General features: G+C 35.6%; 1 protein-coding gene across 1 annotated transcript in view; it reads right to left on the bottom strand.

Annotated features, from left to right (window-relative positions):
* cdh13 (cadherin 13, H-cadherin (heart)) overlaps positions 1-19,927 on the bottom strand; it is a 376,372-nt gene that overhangs the window by 56,521 nt on the left and 299,924 nt on the right. Inside the window, exons 9-10 of the mRNA XM_046865279.1 lie at positions 18,664-18,804; positions 1,945-2,127 (exon numbers count right to left, since the gene is read on the bottom strand). Coding sequence (XP_046721235.1) covers positions 1,945-2,127; positions 18,664-18,804 — 324 coding nt within the window. The remainder of the gene's footprint in view (positions 1-1,944; positions 2,128-18,663; positions 18,805-19,927) is intronic.

Genomic DNA, 19,927 nt, shown 5'->3' on the forward strand with positions numbered 1-19,927 from the left:
TGGTCAAGATAATGCACCATTTACTAAACAATGTGCAAATTAAAACCGTTTTATAGACTATTTACGCTGGCGAGCTTGGCGAGATGAGCAGGTAAGCTGCTAAGGATGTACATGCAAATGAAAATATCTGGTTTATTTGACATGGTAGCCGTGTTATAAAATTCTGTAATGTGCATGTTTTGTTGCCAGAAAATTCATAGATCCAACGTTTTTTTTCTAAGTTATGGAATTATACACAACTTAAAAGTAGGAGTGTTGTCCTTGAAACTTGTGAAATGCTTTTCTTCCATATTCATTTTTCATGTTGTTCTATGTGTGAGCCAGCCTGGGAAAACATGGCCATCTGGTCCAATTTTGACATTTACTGTATATACTGTAGTGGTAAAAACGACAGAAATTCTTGATCTCTAATTTGTATCTCAACATGAAGAGATTTCAACATTTTAAAATCTGGTCAGTCCCAATAGTAAAAAAAAAAATTGTTAAATACAATACATATTTCTTTCTCCTCAAATAAGCAAACAATTTCTAAGCCAGAGTTGCGGAGAAATAAAGTTCAAATACTTCGTTACTGGACTTAAGTAGATTTTTCTGGTATCAGTACTTTACTTCACTATTTATTTTTAACTTTTTAATTTTGCTCATTACATTTTAACACAAATACGTTTTGGAGACAAGGTGAGGGAGGTGAGATTGAGATGGTTTGGACATGTGCAGAGGAGGGACATGGGGTATATCGGTAGGAGAATGCTGAGGATGGATCCACCAAGAAGGATGAAAAGAGAAAGGCCAAGGAGGAGGTTTATGGATGTGGTGAGGGAAGACATGCAAATAGTTGCTGTGAATGAGGAAGATGTAGAGGACAGGGTGTTATGGAGACGGTTGATCCGCCGTGGCGACCCCTAATGGGAGAAGCCGAAAGAAGAAGAAGATGAAGACATTCTAACACAAATATCTGTACATTCTACTTCTTACATTTTCAAAACAGGTTTGTTACTTTAGTTTTATTCTATTTTGTGACATAATCAATATTTTTTCTTCTCATTGCTCAACATTTTCCGCCCATTAACTTATTTCTTTTCACTGCGCATTTTTTCAATCTACAACTGCGGTACTGTTTCCTGGATATCGTGTGCCACAGATGTAGGCTAGCCTACGAAGCAAACAACAAGCAAGGCAGAAGGCAACAATAAATATGGCAACATGGATGAGACAGAGAGAGTCAGCGATTTAAACATGACTAAGAACAGAGACATTTCACCTAATCATCATCTTTGCTTTGCTTGTGGTTGTTCAGTCTGGATATATTAATTAAATAATACAATTTTGAAATACATTTGTATTAATATAATAATGATATGAGGTCCAGTTACTAGCATGACACTAAAATATGAAGCAGAAATAGCTATTTTTTACTTAAGTACATGTCAGAGCCAATACTTTTTAAATTTATCTTAAGTGAAAAAGTGTAGTCAGTACTTTTTACCAACATCTTTTCAAACATCAGCATCTGTACTTGAGTGAAATATTTTGCCATCTCTGACCACATCATTTGAAACTGTTGCATATTTGGTGTCACAGGACTACCCTCTTCCACATAAAGAGTATATCAACAAAGGTTTGTGGAACCTGGCCATATGGTTCAATTGTGCTTTTAGAACATCTTATTTCACATTTAGTCCCAAATCGTTGGTATAATAACCTCCACTCTTCTGGGAAGATGTGTTTATGGAGATTTGTTCTCATTCAGCAACAAGGTGCTCATGTAGGGTAAGGAGGGCTGGTCTGCAGTCAGCATTCCAAGTTTTTCAGTATGGTTGAGGTCAGAGCTAGCAAGCTATTTAAGATCGTCCACATATGACCACATGTACCGTATTACATTACTCTAATATTACTGTGATTTTGGGTTATTAGTTCTGCAAGACAACAGGAGGTAACATGTACCTTGACCACAGACAGCATGCCCTCGTTATTGTCAGGGTTGGTGTGAATGGCAAAGTTGTGGTTTGGATCTCCATTAATGATGGAGTAAATTGCTCTCCAAGCTCCTGTTGCAGGGTCATCTCGATCATCCACAGTCAGGTTCACCACAATGCCTTTAGAGCCTTCATCCACTAATTCCTGGAACTACAAAACACAAGACAGAGCTCAGCAAAAGGACCAATCAACAGTTACACTTAGCACATACTTGATTAGTTCAGAAATTCTTCCAGAAATTAAAGTCAAGTATTGAGAGGGTTCAAACAGATTAGTTTAAGTAGCAATCAAGGCAATTGCAGCAATTAAAAAGAAGACTCCGATTCTCAAAGTCATTACCTCTCAGAGACCCCTTAGATGGAACTGTGAGGCATTAAATATTCCACTCTCAGAAAGCATTAAGTGCACTTTGGTGTGTCAGAAACATCCGAGACTTTATCAAGGAGTACAGAATAAACATTCAGCTTGTACCCTTTACAAACCTACATATACATATATGTATGTATTTGTATATGTATTAATGTATATACTTACAGTATACATGTCTACATAACAAGTAACAACATTTCTTTAGTTAGATTTTCAGAGATCAAGAATGTTGTTGCTTTTGGGCATGCGATGTTTTTTCACAGTTTTTTCTGAATCAATAGTAGCTACCAATATACAGCACCTTAAGTTAATTAATCCAATAATGCACAGTCTATAACATGTTTGGTTGATTTACAGTTGCGTACTAGGTTTTTTTAATTGCTTTGCTGCAAAATTAGCAAAGCACCATAACTGAACTAGCTACTTCAGTTAGCAGCTAATCTTTAGTTCTCGAATATTTAAATCAGTACAAGATAAAACCATGGCTATGACTTTTTCTTTCATTTTGAGTGTCAGATTACTAATGAGAACTTATTGAAAGTAGGAACTAAAGTTGTAAGTAAGGCGTTGAAAAAAACTGCATCAAAGAATTCATTCGGATCAGTTGCTTTGATTTGTCAGTACACTGCATCACGCCTAATTTGAATAAAATGTAGAAAATCCTTGTTCTTTGTCACCTGTCACTGAAATCATGGTGCTGTGTTGCACATGGAAATTAAATTAAATGAAAAAATAAAAATTTAAAGATCATAAAACATTAATCACATTTATTTAAAGCTACCTCCCCTTCCATATCCACTCTAAAAGAGTTTTTGTGAAACAGCGCATTGTGTATTTTTTTTTCCTCCACTACAAAAAAAGTCTTTCTTTTCAAAGACATGCTAAGCTCTGTAGCTATCCCTCAATCCACCTCAATGTCACAGGCCTGGTTGAGGAACAGAAATGTTTTTGTAAGACCAGATGAGTTCTGTTCCCCATCAGCCCCAGCATCATTTCAGCTCAACAGTGTGTGAAGTGATCACTGCCCCAGGTCCCAGGGGTGCTCGCTTGCTCGCTCGGGTGGGTGCAGTGTGGATCACATTAATGTAAGGAGAAAAGAGTGTGGGGTCAGAGTGAGAGCTGCATTACAGAAGGATGTAGTTTGAAAAGCTTAACAGTTGCAGGCCCGGAGGGGATATAGCCATTTCTGCTTTTTCTTTTCCCTATAGCATACAGTATTATAATGTGAATCTGGAGCCTCACGTGTTACACATTTAAGATTATGGGAGACTACAATCTGGAAATGGCAATTTACAAAAAATATAATAATCCTGCTCTCTTTATTTTTTCCTATACCCACCCCTGCTTTCTAACCGTGCTCTACAAGCAACAATTTATTTTCTTATTTCCAGGTTCTCTAGCTTTTTATTCTATCAAGTTTTCAATTAGATTCATATCAGCTATGCAGTGTTCTGAGCAGTAAAGCACATTGTGAACATCCCGAGGTGTATTACCAGAGCAAAAGCTAGCAATTCTGTTCCTCAGTCGTCACCGGCAGTTTTATATTGCACAGTGTCATGTACTACTCTGAAGGAAGAAAGCAATGACAGAAAGCAATCATATCCATTATGTTGACCACCGGCTACATTACTAATAACAGTACCAAAAGGCAGCATTATAATTATATAGTGTACTATAAAATGAAGTGTTTTCACTAGAATAACGTCGGTCTCTCAAAATGTCGGTCAACAACACAAAGTTAAATCCATTCTAAATCAATTAATGGACTTTTGCTTTATATGAAGATTAGCAACTCTAGCAAGGTAAGTAGGATATACAGTACACACTGGTTTTGATATTAAACTCGCTACCATATGATCACATGATCATTCTGTAAATAGGCCAGTAATCGTTTCAGCAGGTGGATAATACCAGTAGAGTGATACATTAATATTTGTATTACAGCAACTATTCCCTTGATGGTATCTCGGAAGCTGGAAAGTGCAACACTGCAAGACTATTGTGATGGAAGACCTACTACTATTATCTAGTGAGGAGTGGTTTTGGATCTGAAGGCGGGGAGTTAAAAATCCCAGCCACACCATGCTGCTTCTTCTGGGCACTTAAACAAGACCCTTAACCCCTTAGCTGCTCAGTTGTATGAATGGGATAAATGTTAGTCGCTCTGGGTAAAGCCAAATGCCCTTATTGTAAAAGTAAAGTAGAAGATACTGTCCATAAAAGGTAAATTGTAAAAACCTGTCACTAACAAAATTTCACATTTCTTGTATGTTCTTGTATGTACACACGTTTGTTATTAGTCTTAGGTTATGTCAAATGTTTGTTATACACAAGCTGTTGTTATAGCAACAATAAAATAAAATTTAACAAACATATTAAACATAAATATGATTTGATTTACAGCACTACCACTGTTATAGAAAATCAGATTTAACACTTCAACAGCTTTGTAGTGTAATACTATGTAATAGCATGTATATTACCATGTAATAACCCAAGCAATATTTTGTACACAGAACAAGTGTGTTTTAAAATGTTAGAATGCAGGGAAAACACTTTAATGCTCCTCTTTTTTTAAGGATAGTTTTTCAGGGGTTAAAACTGATTACTGGGATACATAACGTCCCAATTTCAGTAAATCACATCAATAATTTACTTTTCGATGAGGTTGGGCAAATTGAACATGCCATAAAGTGAACAAAAAAGTAGGGCTTAAAAGAACAAGCCCACATATTTCTGCAGACTAGTGCACAGTCACATTCCATTTAATCATCTGGGGCACTGAAGCGGTCAGATGGATGTATTCAATCTTTGTAGGCTGTTGATACCAAGCCCCTGCCATATCACTGATAAGACCCCAATTCCTTGGTGTGCACAAAGTAACCAGTGGTGTGAGATACGGATGGAAATGACCAGGTTTATAGCTCCCTGTACTGTGAGAAAAGGATACAGTGTGACCTTCTGGACAGAGAAGCAACCTCTAAAATACAGGACTACACATCATACTTGCAAAAACGAATCAAAACAAAACAAAAAAAACTTCATATAGACCATGTAAATGGAACTTATTTCTCCTTCCAAGTCATAAAAGTACGTCCAAACATGCTGACCATTTTAAACGAAGTTTTCCTTTCAACCTTTACACAATATGCAAAAATAAGGAGGATGGGTTTTGAGTTTGGTCCCTTATAGAGTTCTTCCACATGTTGTTTCTAGGAAGGATTTCAACTTTCTGCTGTTGACTTGTAGATATACCATAAATCTAAATCCAGATTTCTGTAAAACGAATTTGTGACAAAGTTTATAGCTAGAAATTGTATATAAATAAATTTTCGACAAAAATGTTTTTTTAGATAAAGTGTAAAGTTACGGTCTGCTGAATTAGAGACTTCTTATAAAGACTTCAAGATTTTGCAGTCATTGACCATAAAAATGTAAAGAAAACTTTACTACTTAAAAAAAAAAAACTTGGAAACTTGTCAGTTGCTTTGATTTCAATTAGGTATGTCAAATCATTTCTTTACACAGCATTATAACTATAAAAAAGTGCAACGCATGTTATGATAATTTGGCAAATGTCAAAGTCCCAAACGTCCTTACTAAGAAAATGATCACTTGATCGTTTTGATCTTATGAGGACATTTTTTTTAATATGCATGATCTACATTAATATATAATATTTTGCCAATAAATTGAACAGCCTCCGATCTGGATAGGGCTGTGAAGCACAATACAGGCAAATTTTTGTGCAGCAGGAGGACCATTAATTTTTCCCTCCCTCTTTCTCTCTCTTTCTGTGTGTGTGAGGCATTGCACAGGCTCTCCGTCAGCATAAAAAAAACCCCTTCCTGAACTACATACTTACATCAGTGTCCTTGTTTCAGAAAGGATCATCTTCCTCCCTGCTTGCATCTCTGCTGTTTAGAAAATGTTGAAGACTAACCTGCCTGCACTGTGGGAAGCTGAGAAATTATAAGAAACACCTTCACAGGAGCCTATACATTAAACAGATGTCAGGGTTCAGCCAGACTGTAAAGCTGAGTGCAGGTTTACACAGAGATCAGCTTATGAGTCGGAAGGGAAACAAACCCAATGACCTCTCAGCACCGCCCTAGATAATACACAGACATCATCCGGCGACCTTGTAAAAGTTGTGCAAATATACTTCATGTAACTTTTAGTAAAACTTGCAGGCACAAGGGAAAAAACATCATTAAAATTTCACTTGTGCCCTAAAACATTTCAATGGCTTATAAGTGCTACACGTACACTGAACTATTTCTATTTATGATGACATCAGGCAGACTTGGAAGATGTCTCCATAGTGGGTAATGAGTACATAGGACAGATGGTCTTCATAAAAAAGTGTCTCTGAGTTATCACTTGCACTCTTTAATTGGGAGTATATAACAGACCACAGTGAATGTTACGAACAAATTATTCATTAGAGGCACTTCAGGCTGAAAGACAGAAATAAAATATGATTAGATTAGTCTTTTTTTTTCTTCCTCAAAGAATAACACTTGTATTTCTTTATGAAGCTGGAATGCTCTTGTCTCAGCAAGACAACCTCTACAAAACATGCCATAATGATCCATGCTAGTCATTTATTTTACTTAAGTTTATTTAAATTCAATTCAATACAATTCAATTCTATTAAATTCAATGGTGTGTCAATATCACATTCAACAATAGATTATTACAGCAGTTTTGTCTTACTGAAGACTTGTGTACGTATGAGACATATAATGTGGGTGCTATTTTACTGATTTATAAATGTAGCATACTATTAATGTGAATACATATATATTAATTAAACATTACAAAAAAAAAAAAACTGTCTCAGACTCCACTGTTTGTGCGCAATTCACAATATATTTTTCTGCTTTCACTGGGAGGCAAATGAATAAATATTTAATCTTGCTGCTTTTTTAACAAGGATAGATTTAATTATAATTTTCCAACAGAAAGTTTTTTTAGCCATCTTTTGAGCACTACTAAAGATACAGCTACATTGTTAGCTAGCAAGTCCCTTTCTCAGTTAAAATATTTGCATGTTCTGCATTATTTTTTTTTCAATGCAATGTCCATCAGTTTTTCCAAATATTTAATAAAAAAGTTTAAGCTTAGTCACAATTTTATTCAAAACTTCCCTGGTATAGTTGAATATCTTGCTAATTGGACTTTTTTAGTGTTCAAGCATGTCAGCTAGTGATTAGCACCTACTTATTTTTTACTGTCAAAACAACAAGATATTAAGACATTCGTTGCAATGGTGAGATCTTTTTTAAAATCAGGCTAACTCTATCTACTGCTTGCTTTGTGGACTATCTTAAGGAGTGTGATATCTAGCTAACTGGTCTTTTATAAACTATTTTTTAAATGATCATAGCAATGTCTAATATCAGCTAAAGCAGTAAGCCTACACCTATCTGTGGTATTTTGTGTGTAATGGCATAAATCGGTAAATACTGGTTAATATGTCTTAGTACTTTTGGGAAAATGTTTGCTATTTCTCATGTCTTAGGTGTATTTTAAAACAATTTAGTGGCCTTTTTTTTTTAGAGGATGCCAATCTGTTCATTCCTGTTTCAATACCTATTAAAGACACAGTAGTGGTCAATGTTAAAGACCAGTTTACTCAGCTGGTACACTAATACCAAACTGACTAATGCTGTTCACCAAAGGGAAAAAAAACTAAAGCAAAACAAGTCAGTCAGCACAAATGTACAGTTGTTTTACTAATCCATATATTTTGCCCTATAGGAGCTACAGAATAATACACAGGGATTTGCATATAGACTATAAGAAATGGGTTTAATAAATATCTCATCATTCGTTATTAGAGGAATTCTACGGCTAATAAATCCTCCCTGTAAATGCACAGCCATTATGCTGATATTAATTTTTCTCACAGATTTAATGTGTGGGGTTACATAATATTATTCACAATGTTTCCCTTCTTAATATGCCTTTTACGCCACATTAGCCGTGTTCTTTTTTCTAATGTTTCCCACTTTGCTTAATCACTGCTAAAATGTATTAAAACCATGTGCCTGTTTCACTGCAGAAGTCGAGTATCTGATTCATGACTGATTAGTGTGGCATTTTAGTGTGCATATTGTTTTAGTTTTATTACTGATGGCTCTGTAGTGCACAGGCATGTTTCTATACAGCTGCTTTCTCGTATAATCAGCATGCAATGTGTGTAAACAGTGAGGGCAGGGTTCAGTTACAATAAGATTTAAACCAAGGTCCACTGGGATTGAAGTACAGCATATGAAGCACAATAGCATGCATGCTGACTATATCATGTAGTGTATAGTGTATATTACATGTTATAGAATATATTACACATGATTTCTGCATCATGTAAGGAATAAATTATATGTTGTAGTATACGGCACATGCTTTCCACATCATGGACTGATCCAAATATATACTGAAGCAATATCTCATGAGAAAGAGTGTGGTTGTGTCGCTGGCTAGCTCACTCACATTCATTTGTACATGGTATTTCTGCTAAAATGAGTATTTCATCAGCATCTGACAAATGTATACATTCTAAACTTACATGTATATTACAGTAAAATGTAATTTGACTCTAATAAACATTTGAAACTAGGATGAGGTGAACACAGACATACAGTACAATAAAACATTTGTAAAAAAAATTGAATGGAATTGTAAACACTTAAGAAAATGCACTTCTGATAAAATTATTGAACTGTAGCTATGGTATTAACTAGAATACACTACACGTGCATTTATTACTTAATAGAGGTTTTCATTGATTCGTACACTGTATATTTTTAGATCAAGAACATGTCCTGGGAACACCATGCTATCACAGGCCATTCTGAACATATACACACCTTCACACACTACAGGGGTGAAAACTCATCATAGTCATTTCTACTACTGGCATGATTTTGTTGGGAGGTGGGAGAATACCAAAAGTTTAAACTATGTGTAAGAAAACCCACCAGAGACTAAACAATACTGTACCACTTATAATGACAAAACAATCTGATAGTGATGAATTCAGATGGATTTGATAAAAATATTAATAGCCCAACTTTGACCTTTGAATGCTGGCATTTACTTAGTCATGTGAACTGTGAAACATTTAAAAATATGAGATAATGCTGTCTTGTTTTGTCTTACAGTATCTTTATCAATCAGAATCCTTCTCTAAGGTCTATCCTCTGCATCCTATGATAAAGAAATACCTTTTTAACTTTCACCAGCACCAGATTGGATTATAACCCATTATTAAAACTAATTTCCATTGAAGAACTTATTCAGTAAGAAGGTCAAATGATATAGCAAGCACTTACAGGCCTTTAATGTGGCACTTGATCCTTTGGCTGGCTAATGAAAGACTGCTGACTAAAGAAGACTCTTTAAAGCACCTAAGAGAAGCACTACAGCTCTCGAAATAGAGGGCGAGGTTTGAATGACACCAGATTCCATCCCCAAGTCACTGCTGTTGCCATGAATGTGTATGGCTATTCAGGGCCACTCTGCCAGTCATTTCATTACAAGTAACCTACTTCATATCTTCTATTCATTAGAATAATGAACAATCAAACAAACATGAATCACCTTCCCATCATGTAGAAAATGAATTGTCACCACACATCACTTCCCTGGTGGCAAACCTTAGCTCATAAAAGCGTTTCGGTAATGAACAATTCCTGAACATGCATATCCGATCAATGCGTGTCGCTGACGGTTGCCAGGATTTGACTCAGGCCATGGGTTGTAGCCATCATTGTTAATGTCATTAGCATTTTGATGGAGCAAGATTCATGTTGTCACTGTGGGGGGACAAGGCGAGCTCAGATTAACTGTCACTCTCCCAGAGTGACAGGCATGATAAGCAGGATCAGTGGCTGCTCCCAAACATAGACCTGGCTCATCAGAAATAAATCAGCGCATATCATGAGGTGCAGCGGACGGCATGGGAGCCTACATTCTCAGTACAGCAAAGAGCAGAGCCCCAGGCCTTGCCACTACATCAAACCAGACCCTGAACACCAGTGTATGGGGTAACCATGGGAAGGAGTGATAACAGAGGAAGGATAGATAGGTCTGACATTATCCTAATAGTATTATTATCGCTCAGGGACTCTGCCAAACTGCCCCCAGTTGGAATTATCACTGTGTAGAGACTCATTTTCTTGTCACACACTGTACATATTTGTTTTCCAGGAAGAGAAATGTCGAGCAGCAATGCAAAGACAGGGCACAGTGGGGGAAAAACACTCTGTGAAAATGTCAGGTGAAAACAAAGGCAGCTTTGGGGGCCTTGTTCCCATGATTAGCACAAGCATTGTAGTCATGATTAGATTCCAGGAATGGATTTGATGTAGATTCTGGGTATTTAAAAAAAAAAAAAAAAGTATAGTGTGCTCTATTACAAAACTTTTTTATTAGACGATGTACTGTTTTGAGTTGTAGAAAGATTAATTGTTACTTTAGTTGAAGTACTGTTACTTTACAGATTATTACAGATAAGAGAATTAGTTTTGCACTCCACTCTAAAATAACTAGCAGGACATAAGATGTTCACATTTTCTACACCTGAATGTTTGTGTTTGTGTTTAAAAAGGCGTCTCAATTTAATGGTTACTTATGAGAAAGCACCAAATGTATTAGTATATTTGCATATTTAAGGCAAATAGACTTTTTTCTTACATATTATATGCATATGTTATACCAGTTGGTAGAATTTCACCTGTTGTTTGGAATTAATATTTGTAATCCAAAAACATGACCCTGGCAAAAATGAAAGATAAAAATAGCCAACTAACCAATGCATATTTATTTAATGTCAATTTAGTTAGTTGAGCTCAGTTAGTTAATTCAGTTCAATTCTATTTCAAATCTGATCAACCGGAAATTAGGATATAAATTTACATTTATAAATGTAACCCTATGTATGTACCCCTTTAAATGTATACTTTATATAATAAAAAAAAAAATTAAATTATATATATATAAAATAGAAGACTATGATTAAGCAGTAAACTGTAATGTTTTCAGTAAAAACCGGGATTATGCTTAGGAACTATGCTTCCCACCAGTCACTGCACTGTCAAGTGATCTCTGCACCTGTCTCTAATTTTGTGTTAATTAGCACAATGTATTTAAGTCTTACATTACAGTTTGTCTCACAAATGTCTTTTGTGGTGTTTGTTATTCACGCATTTCTTATCATGTAATTAATACTTTAATCGTTTCTTTTTTAATGCCTTTTTTGCTGTATATTAGCACATTTAAAAAATATATACCAAAATTTTGTATTACTTGTCATAAATGTTTTATTTACTACTTTAAATGAATAATACAATAAAAAATTGTTTTTCAAACATTTTTATGTAATTTATTAGTACAAACTCTGTTTTGAAATGTTATTCCGATCTTTCGAGCCACTCGCGGCTTCTCGCAAACTATAAGATTTTTCACGAGTCCTGTTCCAAATAAAAAAATCGCGAACTCTTGAGGTCGTGAGTGTCAAGGTCGCGAGTGTCGAGGTTTTACTGTACATACATACATACATTCATTATCGGTAGGAGAATGCTAAGGATGGAGCCACCAGGAAGAAGAAAAAGAGGAAGGCCAAGGAGGAGGTTTATGGATGTGGTGAGGGAAGAAATGCAGAAAGTTTGTTTGAAAGGGTATGTAGAGGACATGGTAGTAGAGACGGATGATCCGCTGTGGTGACCCCAAACAGGAGTAGCCAAAACAAGAAGAAGAAGCCACATGGGTTGCTTTATTTATTTTGTGATAATTAGCAGTGAATCTAATAAATAAATGTGTATTTATGTTGAAATACGATGCCGCTGTTTATTATTTTAAAAAATTTATCATTTTATCTTTTTCATATTTATCATTTCATGTTGGTCGGGGTAACGGTAAATATGGAGCTTATCCCAAGATTTAAAGTAGGAATACAGACTGAACATCAACATAGACCATTGCAGGGCATCATTAACACACATTCAGAACTAGTGGCAATTCAAAGGATTTGCCAAAATTGGTAGCATGACCTTAAGCCATTAAGCTCCTCAACAGACAGAACTAAACTGTAGCAAACTCAGACACACACTTAATACTCATTTCAATTCATACACATTAATGTCTTCAGCACCACCTATATTATAATTACATTATACTTATTTCATGCTGTTTTGCACACCTCTTGATTGCTGCTCTTTCTGTTTTTGAACAATATTGTGTTTATGTTTACAAGTACCCTATTGTTCATAATTCTCTTTTTGTACATTGTACTGTATAACATTTACAGTAGGTTTACTGGTCGGCACTATTATGTGTTTTGTGTAAATGTCTCAAACTGTCTTGTATTGTCTGTTTGCAATGTCTTTGTCTTGTACTGTTTGCACCAGGTTGCACATGATGCACTATATGTGGCTAGGACAACTTACTTTAGTCCTTAGCTCTGTGTTCTGTATGTAGCTCTCTGTTGTGTGTTTTAGCGCTACAGTGTTTTTATGTAGCACCTGGTTTCTGGAGAAACGTTGTCTTATTTCAGTGTGTATTGCATCAGCTATATATGGTGGAAAGACAATAAAAGCTTCTTGATTTAACTTGACTTAAGGACAAGCACTGCTTTGTTGATATTGTTTTTTTTGGGTTCAAGTCATAAGATTATGTTCTATTCATGTCTTATGACTGATTGATTACCCTTATGTGTTCAGCTGTACTGTGTTTAATCCTGATTATGAAATGTAATGTTATTCACCTCTGTTCTGGCCATAGACATGATTATAACTTTTGGATTTTACAATACAAGTATTATTTGTTATTGGAAAAACTAATTTTTGTTTTTTTTAATGCACTTGTCTCCTTATTCAACATACAAAAAGTATAAATAAACTAATAAACATACAGACTAAAACATATAAAATCATGTGACATTCTCAGACAATAGTTAGACAATAGACAATAGACAAAAGTTCAGGATAAAACCAGGGACCCTGGAGCTGTGAAAAGGCAATTCTACTCCACCAGGAATCCCTTGTTTTCTTCACCATGTGTTAAGAAATGAATACAATTATCAAAACTTTAGACTATGCCCTTCAAGTCAAAAGCTAAAGTAAAGGGCATTATAAAAATATAAAACAACATTAGAGAACTCCGGATCAATTGTAAGAAGATGCTGGATTTCATCAAGGCTGCCATTAATCTTCTAACATTGAGCAGCCGTGAAAATGAACGTGTCAAGAGATTCTGAGTCAGCTTTTCCTCTCTGCCAACCTCATAAAAATGGGATTATGGTTAATTATTGTGGCAGTTCCCCAAAGCTGATTTTCATAGCATTGTAGGACAAGCTATTCTGGGTATGATGAAGTTTAAGGGAGTTAAAAAAAAAAAAAAAAAGGCACGTGAGATGCTGTTAGGGTGATTTCTGTCTGGGTGAGATCATCATGATGCAACTTGGAGACAGGTTTGGGTAATGAAGAAAAATGAAGTGGTGGAGCAGGAAAGATAATGGGAAAGAACTGTCATAAAATAAGCCTTCTGTTCCCCTCAAATCGATAGTATAGATACAGAATAATGTTGCAAAAAATAATGCGATGGCAGGATTTCTGGAGAACCTTTATATACAGTTATTATCACAGTATCAGAACATTAGTGAAATAGTAGTACAGTACATCCAACATGGGAATAGTTTGAATGAAGTAAAGGTAAGTTGGGTTAAGAGGAAACATTTCCTGGCACAATCTATGGTGCTATTTATGGTAAAGGTGAGAAAAGAAATAAAAGATATAAAACAAACCCATGAAACATTTCTAATTTTCAGATTTATTTACTTGATTTTCAGACTTTATTGTTTAAGTGGTGTGAGATACACACTGTACTTATCATCTCTCATCAAAGAGAGCAACAAAGAGCCTAATTGTACTCACTGGGACATATAAATAATCTCTTTGGTTTGATTGTAATAAATGAACAGCCGCTCATTTTATCCATGCAAAAACAGTTGGCTCCAAATGCCTGCATAATATACACCCTACATCCAATAGCTCTGTTTTGATCAATTATTGATGGTACTCCAGAGAGCACTTCTGCATATGCGTACAATAAAAAAATTAAGTACTAAGTTGTGTTTCAGTTCAGTCTAGGGGTTGGAAATATCTCTTCCTGTGCTTGGGACCAATTATAGACATTCAAAAAAAGGATTTTTTTATTCCCATAAAACATGCTGACAGCTTGATCTTATTAGGGTTTTTTTGTTATACTTTATTTCAAGTGTACCTACTTTGGTTCATCATTAAATATTAAAGGGAATCACATAAATTAATTAAAAACACACAATTATACCTAGACCTAATGAAGTTAAAATACAATATTTATCACGATCTGATGAACAACATAGGTACACTTCAGATAGAAGTGTTTTTTTGATCACTTTATTTTAAGGGTACATTCAGTAAATTGAGCTTGTTTTAAAGGTCTTAAGGTTACTCTTGTATCCGCAATTTGGAATTCACCTCGGAAACTAATTTCTGCTCACAGTCAATTCGCCTTTTTTGGTGTTAAAACAGTTTATAAAAATACTTCTGACTAATGTCAGATCTACCAATGCTTTTGTCCATACAGTGTATGCCACATGGTATTATTTTGTATTTACTTACTTAATGACACATATATTTGTAAAGATAAAAGATCTATATATCTATACATACCATATATTATATATCTATCAGTAGGGTGCATAGAAAATCACATTCACACATATAAACATATTATACCATATAATTCTATCTGATGTTTGCCAAGTGTAGGTTGTACTGTAAATTGCCAAATGACACAGTGATATAGACATATTTCATGATTGATTAGCAATGAAAGCTCATTGAAAATGATCAATAGGTTGTGCTACAGAATCTTCTTTCAATATTGGTAACAAATCCTGAATAAACAAGATAAAATAAGGTACTCCTAGAATAATAACAAATTGACTGATTGATAATAACAGATCTTGCCTTGTCCTTGACCATAGGATTCTGGTAGGTCTATATCTCTGACCTCAACCCCTCTCAACACCTTTGGGATGAATTTTAACACTGACTGCACCCCAGGCCTCCTCAACCTACATCAATCAAACCTGTCTTTATTAACACTCTTATTGCTGACTGAGCACAAATCTCTACAACCACACTACAAAATCTGTCCAGAAGAGTGGAGGTTATTAAAAGAGAAAATGGGGACTATATGTTGGATGGGTTGTAAAAACATTAAAAAAAAAAAAAAAAAAAAACACAAACAAACACATGTTAGTATATAGTTATAGTTAGATATAGTTAATCATGTATAATCTCTACATTGTTTTATTACAATGTGCTGCGTTTGTACAATTTTTAACAGAAATCTTCACAGATTGCAAAGCTGTCCAACAAGACCGCTGTAGTGCTTTCAAAAAGACCAAATGTATAAGATTGATGTACTACATATTTCTGATGATACAGCAGGCTATGATGCCTCAGCTATATATATTTAGTAGTGTGATGGCTTTTAGAGGATGTGCTTCAAATATGATGGCCTTATGCACTTCTTTTTACAGACCATTTCTCCACAGAGTTAAAGCAGGATGAGAAATAGGAGCATAAGGCACATACCTGGACAGATGAGAAGTACACTGAAAAAATGAAGAAAAAAACCCCAGAACACCCACATACCTCAGCCAGAGGCCATAGACGCTGCAATGCACGATGGTAGCAGGCCAAGAGAGTAGGAAGCAAGATGAGGTGATGCATTTGGGACCCTGATATGATCTTAGGGCATTTCCATTAAAAAGCACATGACTCACTATATCAGAGGTATAGCATCACAACCCCCTGTCCTGGTCGGTCTCTCTCTCTCTCTCTCTCTCTCTCTCTCTCTCTCTCTCTCTCTCTCTCTCTCTCCTCTATTTCTCAATACCTCTAAGTACAAAGGTGGCAAATTCCAAATAATTCATCACCATTGAAAGTAATAGTGAGGTAGTTTAACTGCTTTTTCCAATTCTTCACTGTACTAAATGGTTCTCTCTGGTTTCACTTGCTGAGTGCACAGTAAAGGCTAAAAGTGTGGCATCCATACACACACACACACACATACACACACACACACACACACACACACACACACACACACACACACACAAAGCCAACATGTCTACACATTGTAGTGAAGTGAAGTGTACTCCCTGCAGGATAAACCCCCTGTATTACAATTACAATTAGTTTAAAATGCAAAGGTCGCAAAGGACAACAGCATGTGTGTGAGATCCAGTCCATCACCCAAGCGTGTGTGAATCACAGCTGTCACTGTGTCACTGTGCTGCATCTCAGACTAAAATGATGGATGTGCTGCCAGCACTCACTTCGCCTATCTATGTGAAAAGCTGCAAAGCTCTGAACAGAAGAAAAAAAAATGTGTGTGTGTTTGTGTGTGTGTGTGTGTGTGTGTGTGTGTGTGTGTGTGTGATTCACATTAAACCTCATAGCAAATAGGCAGTTTTGTGCACTTACTCTGTGTTTAGCCAACCTGGTATCCATATTGTATAATGGATAGGCATTGTACAGTAATATAGCCTAGACTTGCCTTTGTTAATATCAAAAAAATATTATAATAGTTAGATGTATGAGTATATGGATGGCTGGTTAGATGACACAGAATCTCATTCACATCACAAACTGCATATAAAAGCACCCACTTTGTGCCAAACCTCCAGGAGTGCCAAGGCTCACAGCATCTTTTTTTTTGCCTAGGGTCATGGTATAGGAGGAGCCTATCCCAGGAAAGCAGGGTTTGAGGGTTACACTCTTAATACACACACACACACACACACACACACACACACACACACACACACACACACACACAATATCCACCTTTGTGCACTTTGAAAGGTAGCAGAAAACTCTGGAACATATTTTTATTAAAAACTCATTTATCTCTAGTGTCTGAGAATAGGACAAGATTGCCTTTAGAACTCCTAAATGGACACCATGTAATTAGAGTTACAGAAAGTCTGCTCAGAGGCTTATAAGTTTATTATGCTTATGATAATGGAAGCCCTTAATAGCATAAGTTATCTTTTTCTGTACATTTCTGACATGGTAAAAGCATGCATAATTTCATTCCATTAGCAACAGAATGTGCTATAATTTTTATAAGCGTATTCTTTAAATAATGTTATGGCTCAACATATTGGGTCTGAAAACTGGAATGAATCTATTTGCAAATTGTTCGCACAGGCATTTACACAAAAAAAAAAATACCCTTCAAAACCCCCCAGAAAATTAGCCATTGCATCCTACTAGCTGTCTTCCTGAGTGTGTACATTTGTTCACAAGAAGAATAATGAAATTTAACTTCATAGACTGCAAATCTTCTCTGAATTATTGCAGTTTTATATACAAAGGCTACACTACAGAATGTGAGCAAACTTTTGGTATTTTACGATACACCATGCCTACTATGATCGAAAGGTTCAGGATGTTTGTTGGTACCTCGGGGAATGAAAGCTACAAAAGTAGCTTTCTCACAACGCTTTTTGAACAATGTTCAGGATTCTGACACAGTCTCAGTATACTGAGTATTTAAAAATTTAAATGAAACACTTGGTAAACACCACACTTATGACTTTATATCTTTTAGAAATATCTTATATTTGTTTACATAGAGAGAAATATTTCTTTATATAGTGTATAGAATAGAGAATCTAAATGTCAACGTTAACACACTACAAACTGATAATTTATTTGACATACCTGGACCCACAGACACACTCACATATTACCAGGAGTCTTAGTTTACATGCATTTTGTACTTGAAGAATACATCTTGATTTTCTCCTGTCTTTGTTTTTCTGATCGCTATCTTAGTTTTGGGCTTGTTTCTGGGTTTCTTGATTGGCTCTTATTAGCTCTTGTCTATGCTATGCTTGTTGGTCACCTGACCTTCGCCTGTCCCTCAGCCCTGCATTTGAATCTTGTTCTTGTATTGCTTTGATTATTAAAAACTTGTCAGCATGTGCTTGCATTCTCGCCTGTTTGCCCAGCACATTTCTAGGTTGATTGGTTGCTCAAAATATTAAGGATACCATATAGTTAGAGGTGTGACTCTGAAAATAGATGAGGTGAAAAAGTATACAAAGGTCACACGTCATACATTACAGCTTTAATATTAAAAAACTTATCCTGCCTCAAAAACTAAATCAAAATACTGCCTCACATTTCTCTCCATATTAGGATTGCTCTGAATATGGATAAAGCCAAGAACAAAAAAATGTCCTACCAGTGAGTGAGTGAATTCAGGTGCATGATCATTTCTGTCTGTGATGGTTATGGTTGCAGTTGCTGTTCCTGTCAATCCAACCTCACTTCCTGCCATGTCTTTAGCCACAATCTCCAGCTCGTACTGTGTGGTGGGAAGGGTCTGTGGGAAGAAATAATAGACAGTTATTGCTTTTCATAAGTTACCAGACAAATGTGAACACATTTCACTTGATATTTAGAAAAAGGCCAGTCATAGTACAAGTTAACTGGTCTCGAGTGATTCGATTTGACTTTAGGTAATTGCTTAGTCAATGCTGATTTACCATTTGTTAAGCTTTGCCAATAAGCAATAAAAACAATTACATCAGTTCTGAAAAGGTATTTACACTTCCCTTAATCTGGCGAAACAGGGGAAATTAAACACTAAGCAACAAACCATTTTATTGACTCTTAAGGAAATGAGAATGGAGCAGGTCCTTCGAAGCAATTGCTTGAGATTGTGTGTTAACCACAAAGGTTCATCAGTGTAAAAACCAATGAACAGACGTGCCACAAAACCGAGAGCTCAAACTAGGGTCGTTTAAAGGCAAAAGGGTGGCTGTAGCCGAATTTGTGTAAACTGCCGACATATTAAAGTTAGAAGAAAAATGTGCATTTAATGCCATTCTGCCTCTGTGCTCCCAAAGTCCAGCAAACCATCAGCATTCTTATGCCATACCGTGCAGATATTTTTAATAAAAAATTTATTAAACAATCGTTATACTTTATACATGTGCATCTATGAGAGACAGAAAGAAAAGATTGTTGGCCTTTATTATTTCTAACTGATAAAGGCAAATCGTCTGTTTCTTAACAGAAATAAATGTTTCTAAGCAGAAATGTTCTGCTCATAAAGAAAATTAATTTTACTCCCAGAAAAAAATACATATACTGAAAATAATTACTAGGTTGTTAGCATTTGTAATAGCATGCCTCACAAAAAAAAATGCAAAGCAACCACATATTACACATAGTGGAAGTGTTAATGCAGACATAAATTTTCTGTACTGAAATTCCACTCTGTGCCATTTTAAGTTCCACGGTAATAAAACCCATTCATCTGTTTCATATAATCCCCAGGAGGTAGGTGACTCAAACAGTTGACCGTTTCAACTGTGCTTCCTGTTTTGTCTTCACTGATCTGACAGTGTATAACTGTTCCAAAGCATCCTGGAGTATATAGAAGGATTTAATGTCCCTTTTTGTCTTCTGGATGATGTTCAAGGCTGTATGGAGAAGTAAAG

Source organism: Silurus meridionalis, chromosome 13, assembly GCF_014805685.1.
Source record: "Silurus meridionalis isolate SWU-2019-XX chromosome 13, ASM1480568v1, whole genome shotgun sequence".
NCBI classification, from domain to species: domain Eukaryota; kingdom Metazoa; phylum Chordata; class Actinopteri; order Siluriformes; family Siluridae; genus Silurus; species Silurus meridionalis.